The sequence below is a fragment of the Athene cunicularia genome (assembly GCF_003259725.1).
Source record: "Athene cunicularia isolate RWA chromosome 1 unlocalized genomic scaffold, athCun1 chr1_part3, whole genome shotgun sequence".
NCBI lineage: Eukaryota > Metazoa > Chordata > Aves > Strigiformes > Strigidae > Athene > Athene cunicularia.
The window spans coordinates 239,890-263,518 of NW_020799093.1; the positions used below are offsets into that span (position 1 = coordinate 239,890).

General features: G+C 42.5%; 1 protein-coding gene across 1 annotated transcript in view; it reads left to right on the forward strand.

Moving 5' to 3' along the window:
- Window positions 1-437: 437 nt before the first annotated feature.
- PTGFRN (prostaglandin F2 receptor inhibitor) overlaps window positions 438-23,629 on the forward strand; it is a 40,975-nt gene continuing 17,783 nt past the window's right edge. Inside the window, exons 1-6 of the mRNA XM_026841256.1 lie at window positions 438-455; window positions 1,729-2,200; window positions 3,046-3,465; window positions 7,342-7,725; window positions 12,045-12,470; window positions 19,411-19,830. Of these exons, the coding sequence (XP_026697057.1) occupies window positions 438-455; window positions 1,729-2,200; window positions 3,046-3,465; window positions 7,342-7,725; window positions 12,045-12,470; window positions 19,411-19,830 (2,140 nt within the window). The remainder of the gene's footprint in view (window positions 456-1,728; window positions 2,201-3,045; window positions 3,466-7,341; window positions 7,726-12,044; window positions 12,471-19,410; window positions 19,831-23,629) is intronic.

The following is a 23,629-nucleotide window of genomic DNA, read 5'->3' on the forward strand; positions in this document are numbered from 1 at the left end:
TGGGAGGGATATAAGGGGTAAGAGATTAACCCCAGTATGCATTACAAATAAGTTTAATGAAGTACTAACGTTGAATACAGAAGGTCATGGCAATGAGGAAACTGGACTATTATGACTGAGCCTGTACACGTGAACAGCCTGCAAAGCAAAGAGCATGCTGGGAGTTATGAGCTGGGGAGGTAAAGACAGTGCTAGTCCTTGGTTCAACTGTTTATTGAACTGTAATTGGAGATTAAAATACACTTTTTCTCTTGTAGTTGTGCTCAGTGTGTACAGGTGTTTGTGCAGTTTTTAAATGCCTACAGAAATCCTGATTCTTTAACACATCCTTCTCCATGTCATTCTGGAGAGAACAAGCTGCACTTCATAACAGGTTCTCCAGTGGGTTGTTTCTCTGCACAAGACTACTTGCCCACACCTGGATACCTATTGGCATGATGGTTCTGAGCCAGCAAGTGGGATCTTAGTCTACAGTAAGATGTGCAGTGACAGGAGGGGAGGGAAGGCTCATGCAAGTATATTGGTGTTCATGTCACCAGTTGGTGGCTTTCTCAACATAGTTGGTGAATTAGAGCAGTTGTGGGTTGCTGCACTTTGTGCATTGGGTTGTGTTTTGTTTTTTTTTTTTAAATTTGGCTGAGCCTCTTAGTATCTCAGATCAACCTTTTGGTCCAACTCTGATGTTGTTAAACCCACCTGCTTGGTTTTAGCAGAGATCTGACCTTCAGTGTTCTGGCTTCTCCTGTTCTACCTGTCTGCTAAAATATTTTGCTATGGACACGGAGCCAGTGGGATGCAGTAGGCTGTTCATGTTTGGAGACCTCTCTCTTTCTTAAAAGATTTCTCTGGTTGCAACTATGAATCAAAGCAGTTTGTTCTTTTGGGAAGTAAGAACGTGCCAAAATCTATGTCCAGCTGCTGGGGTTATTTGGGCTACAGAGCCAAATCAACTAGAAAGGTCTCCTGCTGCATCTTTGCCAGGTCCTCTGGCTAGTTTAAGTGGTTCACACTTTAGCCTGGAGCATAACATTTTGCTTTGCCAGCCTTCTGCAGAGAACTGTTGTTGTTCTGTCCTCCTAGCAAGACAATTCCAGAAAACACAGTCTGAACACTCTTGTGTTCCACTGCTCTGGAGAGGGCCTGCTCTACTCATGCCCCCATGTTCTGGGACTTCCACGAAAGAGGAAATGTGTGATAGAAACAGGTGTGGTTGCAGAAATCTGTTCAAGCAAACTGTGCTGAAATCTGTTCTTCCTTTTAAAGCAAATAGGAAAGCAAGGAAGCTCACCTATGTTAGAGAAACCATGACTGTTCAGGGCAGAAGTGACTATGCTCATTTTTGCATAATGTCAATTTAACATTCTTAGGGCCCCCAAGCTAAGGTAGAGTTAGGTCCCTATTTCAAAACCTCTACTGGTGTCAGCAGAAGACTTCTAAATGCCTGATTAGATGATGTCCTTAATGTAGTAATGAAAACCACTTACTAATGTTGTTTAAGGGTCATACATGCCTTGTAGTAGAGGAACTGCTACCCACTGGATCTATGGCTAGTTCTCTTTTGGGGTTGTTTTTTTTTCCTCCTTACGTTTTTCTCTCCCTCAGTATTTTGTTACCTAATGTGTTACTAAATAAGCAATGAAACAAAGATTGCCCACACTAAAAATGGTGTGTTTAGGGATTCCTGCTCCAGTAAGATTAAATGTTAATGGGAAATACTGCTCTTACTAGAGTGTGGTGCCCAACCTTATTCTATTTCATATTTCTTTGGTCGAAGTTTATCCTGGTAATTCCTTTATTAACTGTGTGTTCTCTCTCTCTTTATTCTCCTGCCTAGCTTTCAGCAGAGCGCGTGTTGTGAGGGTGCCCAAAGGTCCTCTTATTCGAGTTGTGGGTACGGAGGTGGTGATACCTTGCAGTGTTAGTGACTACGATGGACCCAGTGAACAGAACTTTGACTGGGAGTTCTCCCGGGAGACTGACTTCGTGCGGATAGTGAGTACCTGGGATTCTACATTCACCTCTGAGGAGTACCAAAAACGCGTGGGCCGTGGGGATATCAAACTGAGACGGAGCAGCAACGATGCTGTGGAACTTGTGATTAGAAACATCCAGCCAACTGACCAAGGGAGATACAAATGCTCCACGCCCAGCACTGATGCCACCGTTCAGGGAAATTATGATGCAGAGGTCCAAGTGAAAGGTATTTCTGAAGAGTGAGGTGTGCTCTAAATTCGATTTTGCTATTGATTATAGATGTACCCTTAAGAATGTTGGATTTATGTTGCTTATAAGCATTGTGATTTTTTTTTTTCCTCCTTCTCCCTCTTTCTGTTTAGTTCTCCTAAAAGCCAATATAAAAAATTGGGAAGTATGATAGAAAAGGCAAGTGAGGTAAAGTGAAGAGAGGCTGTTTACTATAAACACTGCTTTCATTTTTCTGTCTAGTAAATATATAAATAAAAATGGGAAAACTAAGCAGTATGTTTTCTGAAGATGTCTGCAAATATTTAATGTCCCTAAGCCTCTGGGTAGAGAGGCTAACTTCAGGTGAAAACACAGCCTGTTTTCTCTCTTATTTATAGTTTCATTTAGGGATCCTTCTGTATGAAGGAGGTAATCTTCCTTTTCTCCTTTAGCATGTTGATGCTGCATTCATGCCTTAGCTTTGCTCTCTCATTTAGCATTCTTTAGTAATAACTTGGGAAGCTATGGGGTTTTTTTAAGTGTCTTATCTTTTATTCTTATGAAAATAAAGATGGTTCTGGATGGGAATAGTCAGAATGATGATGTTTGGATGAGAAACAAAAGTTAGTGGAAGGATAAATGAATTTTAATGGTTGCCCTGGCATTTTTAAAGTGGAGCACTTTTAATGGATTTACACCTGAATTTCCTTGTTCCTGGAATATATTTGTGTGGAAGAAGGAATGTTTGGCAAGGTGTTGCTCTGTGGTAGTTCTGCTGCCTCATATTTAAACAGGTTGGTGCGGGTGTTCTCTTCTTGCTTACGTTTTATGATACTTGTGTGTTTTGGTCTTTTTTAATAGTGATTTCTGACGGCTTATCGGTGAGTGGTTCAAAAGCACGTTCCTCAATGTCTCTCAGGCTGTCTGAAGGTGACTCCTTCAAGTTACGCTGCTCGGCAATTACCACCTCGCTGGAACACACTCACCTGCATGTGACTTGGCAGATCAAAAGTGGATTGACTTGGCAGGACATCCTATCTTTGACTCATGAGGGCAAATTCCAGCCAGGTCCTGGCTATGAAGAGCGCTACCGTAATGGAGATATCCGCTTGGATGCAGGAGCGAATGACACGTATTGGTTATCTGTATCCCAGGCCTCCTCAGTGGATGGGGGCACCTACAGGTGTCTTGTAAGTGAGTGGGTGAGAGGGGCAGATAGCACATGGCAGAAGATTCAAGAGAAGAGTGTGGAGATAGCAGGTGTGGCAATCCAACGGACTGGTGAGTGTTTCTGATGACCTGGGGTCACAACTTAAAGCTACAGAAGTGCTGTGTCCAAACTGCAATAATTAAGAGCAGAAATTGGGTAAACTGAACTAAATGAGGATGCATTTCAAGGAGAACCTAGAGTGCTGTTTGGATAGCTGGCCTATTTACATCTGAGTTGATAGAAAATGCTTGGGATAATTTTTCTAACTTTTATTTTGGGGAGAAGGGAAATGATGGTGTAGAAGGATTGACTGGAACCTCTTAGATACCTAGACCTAGATTTTTCTCATCCTTAGTTCACTTGAGATTGCTTCTGGTTTTTATATTTCTTAAATGTTGTATTTAACCCCTGAGCATCCCAAACCTTCCCTCTGTTCTCTCATTAACATAGGGTTGTCCCATAGCACTAAACAGTTGCAGTTCCTATAAGAGTGGCTTGTGATTAAGTGACAGATGTGAAGCTCTTCTGTATGTTCTTTATTAAAATAGCATAGAAAGATTAAGAGAAAGGAGGAAGGCAGTAATAATTTTACAGGACAAATTATCCAGTGAGTTTTATCACTGTCACTGGATCACTGGTCTGATTGCTTCACCATGTTGTCAGGGGTCTAGGACAGTAATGGTTCTGTTAAACACTTCATTGCATGCTTGACTAAGGAGACAAAAATACCTATAGTGCTGTCCTGAGGATATCCACATATCCCTGCCCATATCGATTTCAGGAATGGATGCACTAAGTACTTAATTGCATTAGCATTACTACTGCTATTTGGAGGAGGGAAAGCGGGAAATGATGCACCTTGTTACTCAGTAGGTAGAAAAACAGGCAATGATGGTCCCTCAGAATGTTAGATTATGACACTGCTTTAGAAGTGTTTAGACAGAAAGGGTATCTCTTCATTTTTGTAATCCTTTTATCGCTATAGGGATCACTCGGAACTGATGGGGTTTTTGGCTAGCTCATGTGGATGTAGTTTTAGTGTCCTGGTGGTACTTAGCCTGTGAAATAAGACAATCTGCCCCCTCTTTTTCAGGGTGTCTGTTACACAGTAAAGCTTGCAGGTCCTCTGTGTTGAGGCAGGGCTTTCTTAATTAAGAGCTGTAGTTCTCTATTTTGTGGCACTCTTGGAGAGTTTGGTTTAAGTAGGTGGGGTTTAATCAGTGGCACTGGTGAGGCCACACCTGAATTACTGTGTTCAGTTTTGGGCCCCTCACTACAAAAAGGATATTGAATTACTCGAGTGTGTCCAGAGAAGGGCAACGAAGCTGGTGAAGGGTCTGGAGCACAGGTCTTATGAGGAGCAGCTGAGGGAACTGTGTAGCCTGTTGAAAAGGAGGCTGTGGGGAGACCTCATCGCCCTCTACAGCTACCTGAAAGGAGGTTGCAGAGAGCTGGGGATGAGCCTCTTTAACAAGAGGGAATGGCCTCAAGTTGCACCAGGGAAGGTTTAGACTAGATGTCAGGAAGCATTTCTTTACAGAAGGTCTTGTTAGGCGTTGAATGGGCTGCCCAGGGAGATGGTGGAGTCCCCATCCCTGGAGGTGTTTAAGAGTCTAGTTGACATAGCGCCGAGGGATATGGTGTAGTTGGGAACTGTCAGTGATAGGTTAATGGTTGGACTAGGTGATCTTCAAGGTCTTTTCCAACCTAGATGATTCTGTGAAAATGGTAGGATTGCCAGGACCAGTAGTAGTGCAGTCTTTCTGATGTGGTTTGAGTGTGCAGTTTTGTTTGTGGGTTTTTTGTTTGTTTTCTTGTTTAAGGTTTTTGTCTTCATTTTTAGCTCCATCATTGGCAGCACTGGCACTTTGTCAGGGACGTGAGGCTTTAAGTTATGCTAAATGGAATGTTACTCTCGAAAAAAGTTGTGAAAATTTTTACCCATATGTCCTGTAGTAGGACTTGAAGACCATCTTGTGCTGACATCTGAAACCTCTGCACTTGAATGTTAAAATGAGCTTGAATTGTAAATGGTGTGCCTGGTTGCTCCACTTCCCTCATTTCACCTGCTGAAAACTGTGGGGTTGAATTTGTAGAAACAAAATTTAAAAAATGAATGTATCTAATGAAATAAGTCATGCACAGGTTATTTGTGTAACTATGTGGTGGCTTATTTGATTTTGCTTTTCTGTCTACTTACCCATTGCTTTCAGCTCCTAAAATCATGACATCTTTGGGCCTGCCTTTGTTCACGTATGTCTTTTTCAATAGTGCCTTGCACAACAGGTATATGACACTAAGTGAGGCCTTCAGACATGTCTGTGACCAAAAAGGACCATTGAGAATATAGATCTGGTAAACTCTCTTGGGGGTCCCCCTGTAAGTGTATACTGCCAGATTCTGAATGTTCATCACCATTTCATGAAGACTGAAGTGTTCCTTGAAGACATGCTGCTCTTAGCCTTGCAGATGAGTCTTACTTTGTATTCTGGTATTAGTCTGTTAAATTAAGCAGGCTTTTCTACTGATCTCAGTTCCATGATAGGACAGTGAGGGAAGTCCCAGTGAGATACTCATCAGACAGTGGATTTTGTTTTACCACTCGGGTGGGGCTTGCTACCCTCTGTTCAGTTGGACTGCTCGGTGTTATCAGGTAGTGAGCAGTAAGATGTCTTGCTTGGTTTTATTGGCAATAGTTGTGGCCACTCAGTTTGCTCTGGCTTTTATATGTTGTTTCTCATTCTTGGTGATAATGCTATCAAGCTGTTACAGATGGGTACATATTATGTAGTAGAACATGGTTTTACATAGAAGTCGCTAATCTGCACCAGAGACATAACTGCTTGTTTAAGGCAGCAATCTGTATTCTTGCTTGTGGTCTTGGTCATAGATCTGCTGAGAAGAGCCACTGCTGTAGCAGCCCTGTCTACTGGCCACTGTTGAGACTTTTAAGAGCAGCCGCATTACACACCGTGGGAATGGTGCTGCACTGAGATCCAAATCTAATCTTTAGACAATGTAGAATGAGGGAATGAGCAAGTGAAGACATGTGGTGGCCAGGTAACTTGGTGAATGATTTGCAGTGAGGTTTACAAACAATGCACACAGCACTGCTGGTTCACCTCTCATCAGTAACTAAGGCCAGCTTTTCTACTCCTGGCCTTGACACTTTCATCTCATGGCTTTCTTTTAAGAAAGCTGTGGCCAGCCTGGTAATCTACGGAAAGCAGAAGGTCCTGTTTGAATGCTGGCTATGACCATATGTGCTGTGTATATTTAAAAAAATTCATTGGCCCATGGAGGAGTTTGTAAAATGTATTTTACGTGTTGGCTTTGCTTTAAAGTGTGTGTTGGTCAGAGCAGTAAGTGGAGGAGTCAGCAGTATAAGGAGTTATTGCTGTCTTCTGTTTACTTCCATTTCATGTTTGTGCAGCACACCGGAGGTCAGTCAGGACTCCAACATGTGGCTGTAGCTGCTTTTCATCTAAATATCTTCTGTTAGATGAGCTTGAAACCATTTCAGCAGAAACCAAGTTGAGTTCTAATGTAGTTCCTAGTGATAGCAGTGGATGCTTTATCTTCTGATAGTCCCAAAACACCTTGACCCTCCTGTGAGAATGGAAAATGCTGTACATGTCACCTTTGCACCACAAAAGTGTGGTCTGTGACCAGGACAAAGCCTTCATGGAGCAGTTACTGTTGAGTTATAAAAACTGTGATCTCTCTCCCTTCCTCCCCCCTGCCCTCATCATGCATCCTTTACTTGACTGATAATGTGTACTCCCCTTGTAATAGATCATGCAGCTATATATCCAACAGGCATTCGAAGGTAGGGCTACTAAGCTACTTCAGAAGCTTCTGTAATAGTGTGAAGTCCTAGAGTAGGGGGGAAGGAAAAAAAAGAAAAAATTATTTTTTGTTTGAATTTTTGTCTCTTCATTTCTAAGCTCTAGATGTGGTCATCTCAACAAGCAATGTGTCTGTGACCGAGAGAGACTCCCTGGATCTTACATGCAACATCACAACAGACAGGAGTGGTATTTTCCAAGCAGAGGTGATGTGGTATTTTTCTGTGTCACCTGATGATACCTTGTCAGATGCTCAGGTTTTGTTGAGCATGGACCGTGATTCTGTTGTCAGTGATTCAACTCTTATCAGCCTGAGCCATATAGATAGGAACTCCTATCGCCTCCTGGTGCGTGATGTAGATGTGGAAGACTCTGGCTACTACTTCTGCCACGCAGCTGTCTGGGTACCACTGCACAACGGGAGCTGGCATAAGGTGGTGGAGAGGACGTCTGCACCAGTCAGTGTGGTGGTGACAGCATTAGGTGAGTGATTCTGCTTTCAGATTTCATGGGTAATGTACCACTTATTCCCTGGACCCATCAGAAAAGGGAGAGGACCTTTTGTGCTAGTTTCTCTCACTTACATCTATCATCTATATGTAGGGTACCTCTCTCGCATATGAAAATACTAATTTATCTTATGGGGTTTTGGGTTTGTACATTATAGGGTTTTAGAATCTCTTATCGTGTGTCCTACCCATGCATGCCACTTTCTGGTGTCATTGAACAGTTTGCAATGGGGAAATAGGACTTAAAATCCTGCCTTGATTTCGGGAGCTGAAGCTGCTGATGTTGTCATGTTGCCCCTTTCACCTCCCTTGTACTGTTAACAGGGCTCTGATCCAGCAACAGGTATCCTCTGATCTCTGAACACAGTGATATTGGATGCTTCCCCTGATGACTCCCCTGAGTCATATACCAAAAAATATTTATAATGGAAACTTCATACTGAACTCTAATAGTTTTCAAAGTTGTTGTGTTTTTGCTTTGCTGTTTTAATCACTAGAGGCACACCACATCCTACTGATGGATTTAGAATGGAACATGACTTCATACTGCTTTGTTCTTCTCCCACAACACACAAGTCCATTTTAAAAGACCATGTCACACAACTGTTGAGTAGTGTGATTGAGTGAGAGACACCTGGCTTGTGGCTAACATCTCACTCAGTGTGGTACATTTTTCATCATTCAGTCCTAGAGATGAGTGGATTCTTAGCCCTTTGGACAAGCAGAGGATTTTTGTGCACTTGAAGTTATGGCTTCCATATGTTACTTTGGCATTTCTGCAGAAAGTTTTTTTTTTTAATTCACTGGTGTGTGTGGGGAAAAGTACTTACAGAAACTTGATGATCTCTTTATTCTCTCCTTCCTTTATCCCCCAGTTGTTCTTGGTGGCTTTCCTTTCTTACAGCTCTAATGCTGTCAATGTCTGCATTTTTTTGCAAGGGGCTGGTTAGAAGCACCTGTGTCTAACAGTTGTTCATTTAAGACTTGTTTACTGAATAAGAAACAGAAACTGTAGGTAAGAGATTCAGCAAACTTATCTGATCTACCTGGCCAACTATCTTTCTCTACACCCTTTTGCCAAGACAGATCTGTTTTGTAGATCCACCATCTCATGCATGCCACAGATTGTAAAGGTTTTGCTTTGGAGCTTAAGCTTTGGAGATCTTTCTTTATGCAGATATCCTTAGAAATTGCTTGGGAGAAATACTAGAAATGAAACTCCAGCAAAACTTCTAAAGAGCTTGTCATCTTAGGGATAGGTCTAGATACATCAGCCTGCCCATCCTGTCCCCTAGTTTAATCGTGGGGAGAGAACAGTTTCAATTTAGAAGCAATGATACTCAGGATGGTGTTGCAGGATGCTGTAGGTAAGGTATCTGCACCTGCTAAAATTCCCAAAGTATTGGTTGTGTTGGAAGCGTGAGTGAACCTAGGTGTGAGCTGAGGGAGAACTGACAGAGCTGTAGTACTTGGTGTTTGTTCCCAGCTTTAACTGGATGCAAGTACCCAGCCCTAAACCCTCTTGGTGTACCTGTTCAGAGCCTCCTGTCATCAGAAACTGGTGGTACTGTTCAGTTACAAAGGCAGAGCTCCTCCAACATAGAAGTATTGAATGAGGCCAGCATATAGAGAGCCTACTCTGAAGCCTCATTTTCAGAAATAGCTTTGTCACAAGGTTAAATCCCAGCAACAATGACTTTAGATTTTACATTTGGGCATTTTACAAAGCAGTTGAGCCATGGTCATTTCTAAGTGTACTTGTAATGTGTACTAGAAGTGCCCAAGTGATGAATGTCTCAATTTCCTGTCCTGTTTCAGCCATTCAAATAGCACATTCAACTTGTGATCCCTCCTTCCCCCACTTTTGTGCATGTACATGTATGTACACATGTTCATACATGCACAGGTGCACTGCATGCTCATGTACTCTCTCGTAGTGCTGATACCTGTAGGACTATTCCTTACTCTTTCCGTTCCAATTTGACGTTTTTTGGGAACAGGAGAGAGAAAAAAAAATCTGCTTTTCAGCAGATGCTTTGTTGCTAGGGCAAGGGAAAGTAGAATAAATTTTCAGCAGTTGACGTTTTCAACTGCATCCAGAATTCACCAACTCCTCCTCCTTAATGGAAGTTAAGAGCTGCTGGAGTATTAAGTCACTGAACTGTCAGTGAGACTGTTCTTTGACAGCTGACAGAGTGGAGGAATGAGGTTTATCCAGCCAGTCTTTTATTCTTTCTAAATCCTCTGTTTGAGTGTCTTGTCAGGGTGAAGTGCCTATCTGGAGTGGTGTTGTCAAAGCCAAAACTCTCTTCTTAGCAGTCCTTCCCCTGCCCGCAAATAAAACAAACCCAAAGTGATTGTCTAAGAATTTGAATTTCTTGTGGCTTTTTCCTTGTGTTCCTGTCTAGAGAAGAGTTTTTGCTTTCATAGTCTCCGTTGCTGTAAAAATATTAATTGTTCTTGAATGCCGTCTTTTCTGAGGGGGAAGGGGAGGCGAGGGGGGAACGATAAGAGAATTGCAGAGCATGAGCAATATATCATGAGGCCCTGGAGAAGACTAGTCTTTTGTGAATGAGACAGGAAGAGTAGTGTAGCGGAAGGATATATGGGGACTTACACCAAAAGTAGGTTTTGGTCACCATTAATAATCTATGCCTTGGTCACAGCAGAGGAATTCTCTGCATTTTCTTTTTATTTTGCCTTATAGTGAAAATGTGCAGAAATCTGCACTTATGTTCACTGTTAGTAGGTACTACAGATTTATGTAACCAGTACTTTTATGCCTGTGTGTTACCTAACACTGCAGAGAACTCACCCTCAGCATCACCAGATACTCTAATATTTGGTGTGTATTAATGCCCTTGTTCTTGCTAGATGCAAGGACACTGCATGCATAACACTTAATGGCGAGAGGTCTTTTCTGCAAGCTGACACAGCAGCAGCCAGCTTGCTTGATACAATTGTTTTTATCCTTCGCATCTTAAGTCCGAAAGTGCATGTGCACACACAGTGTGCGCAGCAGTTCTATTAAGATGCTTTATTATCTTGGCTTGTTGGTGAGCTAAGCCCAAGTTTTAGCCTTGGATTGCTTTCTGTGTCCCAATTATAGCTTCAGTTAATTGTTTCTAGGAGGGAAAATGCCAAATAAAACACAGAGCAAGAAATAAATATAGAGCGCTGAATACACTTACGATGTAAAAGCCATGTGATGAGTATTGGCTGAACAGTTGGAAAGCTAGTCTTTTTTCTGAATTATAGTAGACAGTAAGACAGAAAAATATTCTAACACTAGTAAATAAATATGTATTTCCTTGTGGTGTGTGAGGTTCTTGCTGTAATCTTTTTCCTTTACTATCTCTGTAGTCTGAGAGAAAATAGTCATGCAGCTGCCTTATCGCTTTTAGGCTCTGGACAGCCAGCTATTTCAGATTTAAATACAACAGCTCCATTCTTAACCCATGAATTTCAGACACTTCTTTTCAAGCTTGATGTATTCCAGCCTCATAGCTGTATGACACGTACTTCTCTGTTGAGCCTGTGAAGCTCTTCTGATCTACACATCTTCAACTCTTAATCTATTTAGTGTTTATTATGCTGCCTGCTGCAATTTACTGTGCACTGCTTTTGGTGCTGTTTGTGGCCAGTGCCAGTGGTGGTACCTGTGCCCTCAGTGTGGGTGGGTGGGTGAGGTGTTTGGTTTTGGGTTATTGTTCTGATGTTTTTAAACCATATTGTAGAGACATGATGATATAGTTAAGAGTGGAAAAGAGAACATTTCAGGATGAGAAAATGGCTTCTTACCCTGGAGAAAAATTGGGGAAATGGAATGTCTCTGGTCAGTCCAAAGCTAGAGAATAACCTGTCTCATGTTGCTGCAGGCTGTCCCAGGCACTTGAACAGGTGCAAAAGGTGACTGGATGGGCTGAAACTGAATCCTTGTGATGGGTTCTTGGGCCAGGCCTAAAGAAGGGAATGGTTTTACTCAACAAGATCTCTTAGTCCTTCTTTTTCTGAAATGGTGTGACTAGACATATGAAACGAAAGGCCTTGTTTGGACATGCAGGCCTAGGGGTACTTGTGTTAGACTGGTGCAAGTCTGAGAGCTGGAGTTCAAGTTCCCAGTCCCCAGGTCTTGTAAGAAAAATGCATATTCTGGCACTTGGCTTCTAACTCAGGTGCTTTCACAGATTAGATTGGATGTTAGAAGTTAGCAGCTCTCTTAATAAGCTCTGGCACTTTCTCCCTTCTGCTTGTAGCTTCTAACCGCTTTCTTCTGGGTTTCCTCTCCTACAGAGCCAGACTATGAGGTGTTTCTGAATGCCTCCAAAACACCCAAGTTTTCAGATGACCCCACAGAACTCAACTGCAGGATCACAAACTCACAGGACACCAAAGCCAACATCCGCTTCACAGTTTCTTGGTACTACAGGCAGCGCCTGCGCAGTGACGATGTGGTGACAGAGGAACTCCTGGCCACGATGGATGCAGACTGGACTCTGCTGCTTGGGGACAGGGGCAGAGAGCGGACTCAGAACGGGGAAATAATCTTCTCTAAAAAGGCTGTTGACACCTTCAGTTTACGAATCCAGTGGACTTCAGAAAGTGATAGAGGGGATTATTTCTGTGTTGTTTCTGCATGGAGTAGGCACCGCAACAACAGCTGGGTAAAGAGCAAAGATGTGAGTTCTGCATCTGTCAGCATTTTCTGGGCTACACAAGGTAGGAACCTTGCACCTATTTGCTGAAAGACCTGGATAGCTGAGATAATTTTCTCTTGAGTTGGCCTGTCAGTCAGAAGGCCTGCTAATGGGCTTTGGAAATGGGGTTCTGTGTTGTGAAAATGAAAAAACGCTATTATCTTTTGTAAAGTCCTCTTATTTGTGGAGGGAAGTTACTACTTAACAGCACTCACCAGTTTGATGCATCAGTTTGGAGTGGAAATGCAAAGCAGAGATGTCAATCAAACTATGCTGAGACTTCCAGGAGATGGGCTGTCACTGTGGCAGAGATGGCATCCAGGAGTGATACTTGGGTCATTTCTCCCTTTCATAACTTGGAGTATTGTGGTCTCTCTAGGATGTATCTTGCTACTAGCAACAGGCTTGTCTTGAGAAGGGAGGAATGTCACTCACTTAGTTTAAGAGATTTTTTTTTCCCAAGCCCATGTTTAAAAGGCACTTCAGTGAAAGTTCATGGTCGTAGTAGTCAGAGAGTATCAAAAAATAAGTGGGTGGCAGAGAAAAGTCATTCAGTGATTTTCTTGTATTTGGACCTTTTTAAAGCAGAAGTGAGCTAGTTCTGGTCAGTATTTCAACTCTTTCTGGGAGCATTTTTTAAAAGCTAGATAGAATTACCTGAATCACTTAATAGTGGTTTAAAATGGGTGTGTGTATCCTGAATGTCCTGTAGAGTGGTACTGTTTTGGCTTAGGTGGGAGATCATGCAAGAGGATCTGTTGGATAGGGGCAGAAGGAATAGGATAACCTAGGATGTAATGTCTTTGGCAAGAATCTGTGCTTAGCTAAGCTGCATTTATCCTGATAGATTTGTTTAATGGTCTAGCTCAGGCAGTGACAGGCAGAGAACTACATTTTAGAGACAAGTAGTTTGAAATTAGTTTAAAGTTGTTGAGGGATTATCCATAAACAGCGAATTGGAGAGCTTCTGCTGTGATTCTACTTCAGTGGAGAGAGAAATGGTGGGCTGCTTGCTCAGTACTCTCTTCATCCCCAGACCAAGCATCATGCACGAAAGGTCATTTTTTTCACTGAAGCTGGCTTCTCCAGCAGGAACGAGATCTCTCATTAATGCTGAATGCTGATCACAATTAGTTCAGTTGTTATGCCACAACACGGAGTGTGTGTGTGTATGTGCATGCACGCGTAATGGATCATCTCCTTCGGAGCAGCTAGAGAGACCAGCTGGAGTTGAAAGTCTCAGCCTGTGTTGAGATTTCTGAGGGAAAACAAACCGTGACAGGTGTGAACGTTCCCTTGTTTCTGGTTTTGTTCCAAAAACTCTGCTAATTTTGCAACACAAATGTAAATGTTATAGTCCCCATGCTGAAAAGTACATTTTGTTGGCAAAACTTGGAGTTGGGGGATTTACGATGTGAAAGCAAGCTCTGCAAACACCTTATCTTCCTGAAAAGGAATGTTATATGTATAGGGGAGGGGGGGCAGCAATACATAGGTTTGATTTCCCTTCCACCCCTCACATGCCTCCCCCATGCTCTTTCAGCAGTCTAGCCCCAGATGCCTTTCTCTGCATGCCCTGTTCTCTGCCATATCCTATATATGTGAGCTCCAGACCTCGGCTGTGAGCCTAGTGCTGTAGCCAGCAACTATGAAGGAGTTAATCTGCTGCTGCCTCTGCTCTCTGACTGTTGTTTTGACAAGTATCTCTGGTGGTTTGAGTCCCTGACTGCTCCCAGTGCTTACAAAAGCGAGCAGCCAGGCTCTCACATGTTTGCCTAAGGAGAGAACAGAAATTTGCCTCTTCCTTGGATCACTTGAGCCTACATAGAGGCTTTTCTTTCAACTATTTTATTACTTGCATCATCTGTGTTAACTTTAGAGCAGTGCTCAGGGAGGGGGACCAGAGAAATCCCACTTTGGAAAAGGTTGTTCTGAGTTTTTGAGAAAGGAAAAATGGGTTTTGTTGTGTCTGTGGTTCAGTCAGCCCAGAGGGGTGTTCAGGGTAAGGAAGCCTTTGCTTGAAATGTAAACATCATGTGAAGATGTTGAAGGCCTTTTCGTGTGTGTGTTTAAGTTGTATGTTTACCCATTTTAACTTGAGGTGTGTTATCTTTTTCTATTTTGTCCTGTTGGGACCAATAATGCTCACATGTCTTCTTACTCAGCTTTGCAAATGCAGCCAATTGCTATCTTAGATCACCGTTGTTTTTGACATGGTCTGCCTGATTTGTTTCTTCTTCTCCCCACCAAGGTGACAAAGAAAGCATTGAAAAGTATAAATTGTTATTTTTTTCTTATTTAGAATATAAATTCCAATCAGTAAAAAGGGGTAAAGGAAGGGAGGAAAACTTTTTTGACTGTCTCTGTAGATGATTTTCAACCCAGAAGAAAGTTTGACAGTTTAAAAGATAATTTTGTTTATTAATTTTGTGTGAGTACTGCCTATTTTTAAAATACAGTTGCTCTTTGCAGTACAATGCAGAACTGGTGTTTGTTTCTTATACCAGTGCTATTGACTTTGAATATGCATGGAAGTCTTTGCAAAGGAGAACATTATCTTTTAATTGAAATTTCAAATCCCAAAGGTACTATTATTCAAGATTTTGTTAATACTTCTGTCTTTAATTTACAAAACAATTGTATTTAACATAATGTTACTTGTCCTAAATGCTTGCCTAGGCCCTCCCATCACATACAAATGGGAGCAAGGGCACCTTAAATCTTTCAGAAAGCCCATAAATAGAGAACAGGTTATATTTCTGTCACCTACTTGTCTTTACCATTGCTGGTATGTAATAGACATTGTGTAGTAAGGACAGACAGTTCCTCTCAAGCAAATTCCCATACCCATGGCATCAAGCTGCCACGTATGTATGCCAGTTTGGATATAGGAACATGAAGGTGCCTGAAGTTAGGTGTGCAAGCCCCAGTGAGGGGTGGCTGGCCTTCTCATGCCCATGGCTGCCTGAGGGTGAAGTGTTTATGCTCCTTGCCTGGCAGAGGAGCCAGCCAGTGAGGGTGGTCTAGTTGTGTGTATGCAGCAGTGGGGACAACCATTGTGTTATGTATATGTGTATTAGGCTGTGGTGCAGGCCTTAGTGTGCCTTGCTGTATTTTCAGAGCTTTTGGTATCAGAGCTGTTGGGGCTGCAATTGTACCTCAGGGTGTTGTATAGCCTCCTTCTCCTATGAAGGCAAAGCTGTCATTACCTTAATGTCTGTTGCATTCCCTGTACTTGCAATCTAGCTAGTGCACTGGGGGATGAAGAAGTCTTTATGAATATTGAGATGGTGTTCCTTGAGGCTGCTGATGAGACATTAGGCTCTGAGGTTACTGTTAGTCGTGGCCATCGTGCTGCTTTTCCAACTGGAGTCAGCGGAGTGCAGGGAAGGTGTTTGCTGTTTCCTAAAGTCTGTTAGGCTTCTCTAGCAATTTGGCTGGCTTTGAGGTGAAAACTCTTTTTGGTCATTACCCAGGAAGTAGTCTTGAAGCTGAATATGCACTTTATGGTGAAGAGCAACAGGAGAATTATACTGTGGCTTAACCACTTGGACTGGCCAGTGGTAAGATTTCTTCTGCTGCTAGCCCTCTGTCTTGGAGTAGCGCCCAAACTGGTTGTAAGTTTTGGGTATGTTTACTTAAGATCTCTTCCCCTACCCATTTCCAGTGTAAATCTGCAGATTGTAGCCTCCAACTAGGGTGTGTATCGTGTTTTTCTTTCACAGAGGTCTACAAGAAGGAGATGAGACACTGCATGGGACTGCAGGTGTGTATGTGGAAGGGCAAGTGTGCAGGGTCGGAGTCAAGACACAGACATTGATTGCTTTCTTGGCAATTCTCAGAAGATTAGAAATGGTATTTTAGGCTGTAGGCTGCCTTAGAATAAAATATTCTTTGGCCTCTCTGGCCCATCTTATGCTCTAAGATCTTATGAGTAGTTTCTGACACAGGAAACATGAAGAAACTTTCATTTCCCACTTAATTTTCCTTGCGGATTACTGTTATTTCTAACCTAATTGCCAAATTTTTGGTGTCTCCTCTTTCTCATAACATGCACTGTTACACACAGAGACAACTACATGCTTTTCTAGGTGGAGGTGATGGAGTGCTAATTAAATTTTGTCTGCTGCTACTGACGGAGAACAATTTTGGCACAGAACTGTGCTGTTAGGAATGGTGATCCAGACTTTTCTAGTTGATAGGATATAGGGATTTTTTTTTTGTTTTACTTTACTACGTATGTAGGTCTCTAATATTATTGCAGATTCAGAAATACTCCTTTGATTTAATTTTTTTACTTTTTTGTAACAATAAGCATTCAGCACCTGCATGTACTGTTTTTTTTTTTTGTCCCCTTCTCTATTCTAGTCTGCATTTCTTATGGCCTCACATAAGTGGAGGAGCGTCACCTTCTGTATTCATCCAACCCAAGGAGCTTTGGGTTTTTGAAAGGTAGAGAAAAATCTTTGAAAGTACTCTCATAAGAATTGGGTTGACATAGTGCTAAGGGATATGGTGTAGTTGAGAACTGTCAGTGATAGGTTAATGGTTGGACTAGATGATCTTCAAGGTCTTTTCCAACCTTGATGATTTCCGTGAAGAATGTCTCCCTGTTCTCTGTTCAATATCCAAATGTCTAACACTTCTGAATTCTACAACTGCTCTCCAGCTGCATCTGTGGGCCTCAGGTGTTCTTTTACACAAACTCTGGAAAATGGCATTTCTACTGCTGTCCCATGCTACCACCACTCCTTTCTCTTTTTTCTTTAGCAAAAATAAGTGGTGAAAGCAGCATTTTTATATTGCCCTCAAATGGAAAGTCAGGAAAGTATGTCTAGGAACAATGTTGCTCGGTCCTTGCAGGGAACAAGACACTCCCCAGTGTACTGCTGCCTGAACTGTGGCTCAGGGAGTGTTTGAAGTAAGGTATTCAGAGCTCAGGTAGTAGGGAAGAGTTGTATCTTCTCAACTACATCTGTACTGCTGTGATCATGTGAAGGTGTTTGTCTTAAGCACATGTATGAGAGGCAAAATGCAAAGTTTCCCTTTTGGTGCCTAGGACTCAGCGCTCTGACATGAAAATCAACAGCATGAATGTTTCCATCAGGAGAGATTTTTGCCCAGAGCCTCCTCATAAGGCCTAGAAAACAGCAATACATGGCAGAAAAGTATGGCTAGCTGTTTGTGCTTTGTCTTTTGGGGCAAAATATAATTATCTACTATATTCTTAAAATATGTGGCAAGCTGATCTGTGCTGGGCTCCTAAATGTTGCAGCCTTATGAAGAGGGTGATACCAGATTCTCGTGGACACAGAATGACGAAAAAACAGATTTGAAGTTTAGAATCAGATGCATGATGAGCTTTCTCACAAGGGAATCGGGAATGACTGTGTGTGCAGCTTCAATTGTGGTTGTACCCTGACTGCCTAAATGTGTGACTCTTGTATTCCCACTTGCTTAGTGGGTAGAAGTGTGAGGAGGGGGGGTTGGTGTGGAGTATCAAGTAATCCTGTGCTCAGCTAGACCATTAGAAGCAGCTCAGCCTTTGCCACTCCTGCTGTTTCTTTATATAGGTTTGTACTGTGATCTGCTTTATACAGTACTGATTTAAAGTTGTCATACTGAGTTTCTCATCTTGTGGGCTGTGTTTACTCATTGTGAGAACTGCTGCTTGAAGGCGAAACACTGCAAAATGTAATCTTGACAAGTATCTTGTTGCTCTTATGGGGAAAGCATAAATATTACTGCTTTTAGTTCAGTTTTGGGGAATTGTTAGTCTCACCATTGCTTATTTCCCTTTTCCTGAGAAGTTTCATCTTGCGTAAAAGTGATCAGTGTAGTTTTTTGGTTAACATGTCTACACTTGGTTTTTATGAAGGGGGGTAAAGAAGAATATGCCGTAGCAGAGCAAGTCCAGAAAGTCGGCTGGCTGTATTTTTGCAATACTGCTACTTTGGGAAGTGGCTGTAAACTATGTATTCTGTCCCAGCCCTACTGTCCTTAGGAAGAACCTGGGTGTGCAGGATGTCTCTTCATCACAGTGACAGGAAACTAGCAACTCCCTTTATTTTTTATCTGGTTCTGATTTCAATCACTCTTTTTCTCAATTTCTCACTGTGAGCTTGTATTTTTTGTGTCTTGGGGCTGTGCTCCTAGATGTATAATTTTCCCAAACCCTGTAATTAAGGGATTCTTGGGATTGAGGAACCGGCGGACTTGAAGTATGCTGTAAAAAGGGAAGGAAACTGAGCACTAAGTGTTGCTGGAATTCTTGGTGCCAAATAGGCTGTTGGGAAATGTCAAGGCTTCTGGTAAGGTTATACTCAGGCTGCATGCATGAGAAGCAAGTGAAAACAACACATGTGGAGGCAGAAGTATACCAAAGTTTCAAGACAGGTGTGGATATGGGGATGCTGGAGATGGGGACTTGTGTTACCACCAACATTTTTGTCATGCAATTTCAATTGCTGAATGTGTCTGGATTGCTGTTAGGGTGGATTTTCAAGTGACATGAAAGAAGCTACACTAAGTGCTGCTAACTTCAGTTAGTGGTGGCTTTTGTCACTAGTCATGAGTACTTCAGCAGTGTCCCTGTATGCTGTCACTGAGGGTGCTCTTGCAAGATCCAGTGTAGAACTGTGACTCTGAGTCTTGTCTGACTAATATCTTCCAAATAAGAAAAACTCTGGAGGCTCTGTTGTGCTATGACCTGTGTATTGCATTATCTGTTCAGTATTTGTTGTTTGCTTCAGTTCTTGCATCTTGGTGTTGTGTACTAGTGTGTGTGTGCTGTTTAGTGGCACTCTAGGATGTCCATATGTGTTTAGATAAATGTGCTGGGATTTGTCTTTCCAAAGAAAGTGCTGTGCTTATTTGTAATCTTCTAGATTAAAAGATTCTGCAGAAATATTTGCACCTATTTGTTAACCCCTCTCTTGCTGCTTATTTCCTTCCCTCTTCAGATTACACGCTTACAGTGGAGGCGGTGAAATTGAAGCCATTCTTTGTAGCAGGCCACACCTTTGAGATGACATGCAAAGTGTCTTCGAAAAACATCAAGACGCCACGCTATTCTGTCCTCATTACAGCTGAGAAGCCACTAACAGATCGGTCGAATCCCAATGGAACCACTCGCATCATCTCCTTAAACCAGGATTCAGTAGTGCGGCTGGAGGACTGGACGGACCAGACTCGTGTGGATGGTGTGGTTCTGGAGAAGGTCCAGGAGAATGAGTTCCGTTACAGGATGTATCAGACCCAGATTTCTGATGCTGGGCTGTATCGCTGTGTGGTGACTGCCTGGTCTCCAGGTGGTGGCGGCATGTGGCGTGAAGCAGTAAATGGCTTATCCAACCCTATCCAGATAGACTTCCAGACATCAGGTTGGTATAGAATCTGGCTGCTGTGTGTCTAAGCCAGAAATGGAGAGAGTTCTGTGATGTTCTCCCAGTGGTTTCCCTGTTTCTGGGAAATGCCTACTCTGTAACGTGTATGATGTATGATCTATATAACCAAATGGTATGATGGCTGAGAGCTTTGTTTGTCCCCTTAGGTGGTACTTACACCCTTTGTGCTATTGGTTGTTTACAGAAAGATGTTAATGAATTGGCTGTAATCATAACCCCAGGGTTTTTCTTTACTAATGCAGCTTTTATGGTCCTGCAGGCTCAGAGCTGGTTCTCAGTATGGAATAACTGCTGCCACATTTGGCAGCTTTATCACTAGGTTGCTGTTAGGTAGTGGCTGCTCTGGAAGAACATTAATACAGACTGGATCTCTGTTCCAAAACAGATTCAATTAGTATAGCATTAAGTTGCCTGAGCACACCTTTCTGTTGATGTAATTGCAGAAAATGGTCAGGTCAAGGCAATGGTAACATTTCAGCCATTTCAGCAAGTGTATTCTGCCACTGGTTGTGGCTGGACTACAAAGCTCCACAAATTGGGATGAATTTCAGTACCCAGAGTTCCAATGAGGACATCACTTTGCAAGCAGCTTTGAAATGTAGCATCCTGATACAAACCCTAATGAAGGTGCAGCTTGACTTAAGCTGACCAGAGAGAGGACATTGACTCAGCTCAATGCTTCTTTCAGTTCTAGGTAACTTCTGGTTGCCTTTTTGTTTAGTTTTATGGTAAGTTAGTGTTCTGAAAATAATGTTAGTTGTCTATGTTCCAAATGCCTGTTAAAGCACTACTGTCACAGATGAATATTGCTGTAGATGTATTGTCTTCTCAGGATGGTTTAATGGGCTATAGTTTTAGCCTTGTTACTCTTGATAGCTGGGTTAGACACAGTGGGAGAGCAGCATTTGCAAAGGAGTGATGCAAGAAACCAGCAAGAATGAAATCTGTTCTAAACCCCTCTCCTTCAAGCTCTTACGTAGGGGCTTTCCTGCACAGAAGTAGTGGTTGGTGACTCTTTCAACGTTGCTCTTGTTATGGCTCTTTGAAGTCCCATCCAAAAAGTTTGGCAGGATGCTATTAATATCCATGGTTTAGAGGGAAACCTGTGAGCTATGCAAGGGTGCGTGTTGCAGTCTTGACTTTTTGCTGTCACCCTCTACTCCCAGCCTCTTCACCCAGATAGGATTTCTGGAGCATGGAGTGAAGAAAGGGAGGCAGCCTGTAGAACTTCCCTGGGAATGTGTGAATTCCACTAGCAGGGCTGGAGCAGGGGGAGGGATGGTCCTCAAGCCCTGTCAGCCTTTCATTCTTTACAAAAGAATGAAGAAAGAAATGAGATCCCAAGCACAATTTACTGGAGAACTACTTCCCAAAATAATCTTGGCATCTAGCAATATCTGGCTTGAAATACGTTCCTTTCTTCAATTGATGGATGAACTTTGTGTCCTTCAGTTGTTACTCGGATATCCTTGCCGGACATTTGTCTTTGGACATGATGAGGACATGTGATGAGCATAGTTAGGGTGGACTAACTGTGGATTTATTATTTTCAGCTTGTACCATGGGGGATGAAGTGGGGAGGTGATCACTATGGAAGCAGAATTTTCATCAGAAGGAAGTCCTTAAAGGGTTTTACATGAAGCTTTTTGTGGTAGGAGATATTCTGTAGGTTGTTTTTATTGATTCCTCTTTGATAGGGGGTGGGGAAACTTGCCTAGGGTTGGAAGTCCTTCCCTTCAGTTTGATTCCCTCCCAGATATCTGAGTTATGTTTCAAGAAAGGGCTTTTAGCGTGCATACGCATTGTGCAATATGATCTATCAGAATGGCAGGAGGCCTGTAAGCTTTTTATATATGAGCTGGGGACTGTGCGCATGAAACTTCAGTGTTTCCTGCCACAATAGGCTTGAAATGTGGCAGTGCTTTGAAATGTCTTTCCATGAACATCTGTGGTAAATGTCTTGTTCAGATTCTTTCCGTTCAAGGCAGAACTTGCTGGCTGCAAGCAGAGACCTTCTCTCTTCTTCCTCTACTTGCTGTTGCACAGGGATGTATTTATTCCATTTGGTTAACAGTCTGAAATGTTAATGTAAAGGCATCTGTTTGAAACTTCCTGACCTAAAAAATGAAATGTGAATTTTGTTCACTGAATGATATAAACTGGAAGTTGGGGGGTGGGGTTGGGGAGGAGGAGCCTTAGTGGGTCATTAGTTTTCTAATATTTAATCAATGGCAGATTGTTCTCTGCTGGATATATTTTAAGACCAGTGAGGGTCTTGTGAATCCTCTGGTCTGGCCTTAGGAATAACATGGATCACTAGACTGATTTCATGAAATGCATACCTGCTGTATGTCCAGTAGCTGTAAGCAAACTAAGTTTTTTTTGGGGGGGCAGAGGGAAGTTGTCCCATATGAAGACTAATAGTTTTCAGTGTTTCTTTTTGGATTTTCCAGTCTAGAACAGAGGTTCTGCCATATCTTTTTCAAAGGTTGTCCAGCAATGCAATGGACAAGAGGAGTTGCCAGTGCTTATTTTGAAATTTTCTCTTAATTTCATTGCATCATTTTTGCTGAAACTCAAGTGCATCCTCTTTCCTTCCGAGCTTTTGGATGATGTATGTGTGCATAGCCTTTGTTTTACCCTGGAGCACACCTGTCTTGTGTTCCTTGCTGTTCTTCTGAAGCCACTGTATCAGGACAGTTTCTTGTAAGACTTGTGATCCTACCCACCCACCTTGAAATCTCACTTGTTTTCGTCACCTCGAGGTGTTGCTCCAGTGGCAGTGCCTTTGCACTGCAAGGGCTGAGCAGTGAGTGAGAGAAGACTCTCCTGTTTTTGTGTTCCCCTTTGTCCTCAGCCTTAGCCGAGCTGGCCAGGAAAGGTGGGGGTCAAATAGCAGGGAACTTGCTTGAGATCAGAGTGCTTATCTGATGCGGGTCTGTGTATGGGTGTCTGGTTCAAATGGCTCCAGCTGGCCTGCAGCTGGTTTTTTAATGCTGAGGCACCCGGTCTCTGAAATCCATGTGGTTTTATCCTGGCATCATAAATTCTTCTTTGGCATTCGTCCTTTAATTTTCTATTCCTTTTACCCTGAACCTGGCAATCCAGGTTAGTGTTTAGAGTGTCTTTGCCCAATAGACACTCACAAGGATTTCCACAGAAATTACTTATTTTCTTTTCCCTCGAGGGAGGCAGATAGAAGGGAGCTTTTAACCTTGTATTGAGAAGTATGTTATGAGAGCGAACTGTTTGGAGCTGGGCTTTGCTCTGAGCTGGCAATTCAGCACAGCTCTGGAGAGGCAAAAATAAAAGAGAACTTTAAGGGAAGTGTCTCAATCTTCAACTCTGGATTACATCTGCATGTGAGCTCATTGCACAGCAATGTATTATCATTCACTTTGGAAGAAGCTGAGATAAACCGAAAGCTGCTGAAATATGAGCTGAGTATTGATGTTGAACTTGCAATTAAAATGAAATGATGCCCTGCAGTGACCCTGAGAGATACTCAGTTTCAAGAAAGGAGAACAGAAAGATTCTTAAAGGCAAAAAACCTTTATCGTGGAAGTGAATGAAGAGCAATACAGCAGAAACTCTTTGGCAAGAAATGCTGGTGTTTTCCAGCCACTGTTAATGGGCAGGAACATGCTTTGTCATTGTGTGCCTTTGTGCCTGTGTGCATTAATTTGTAGCTGGAAGTAGAAACCACAGACTAAACTACTGGGGGCTTCTTCCAGTAACAGCTATTATGAGGCTTGAGGTAAAACTTGGAGGGAAC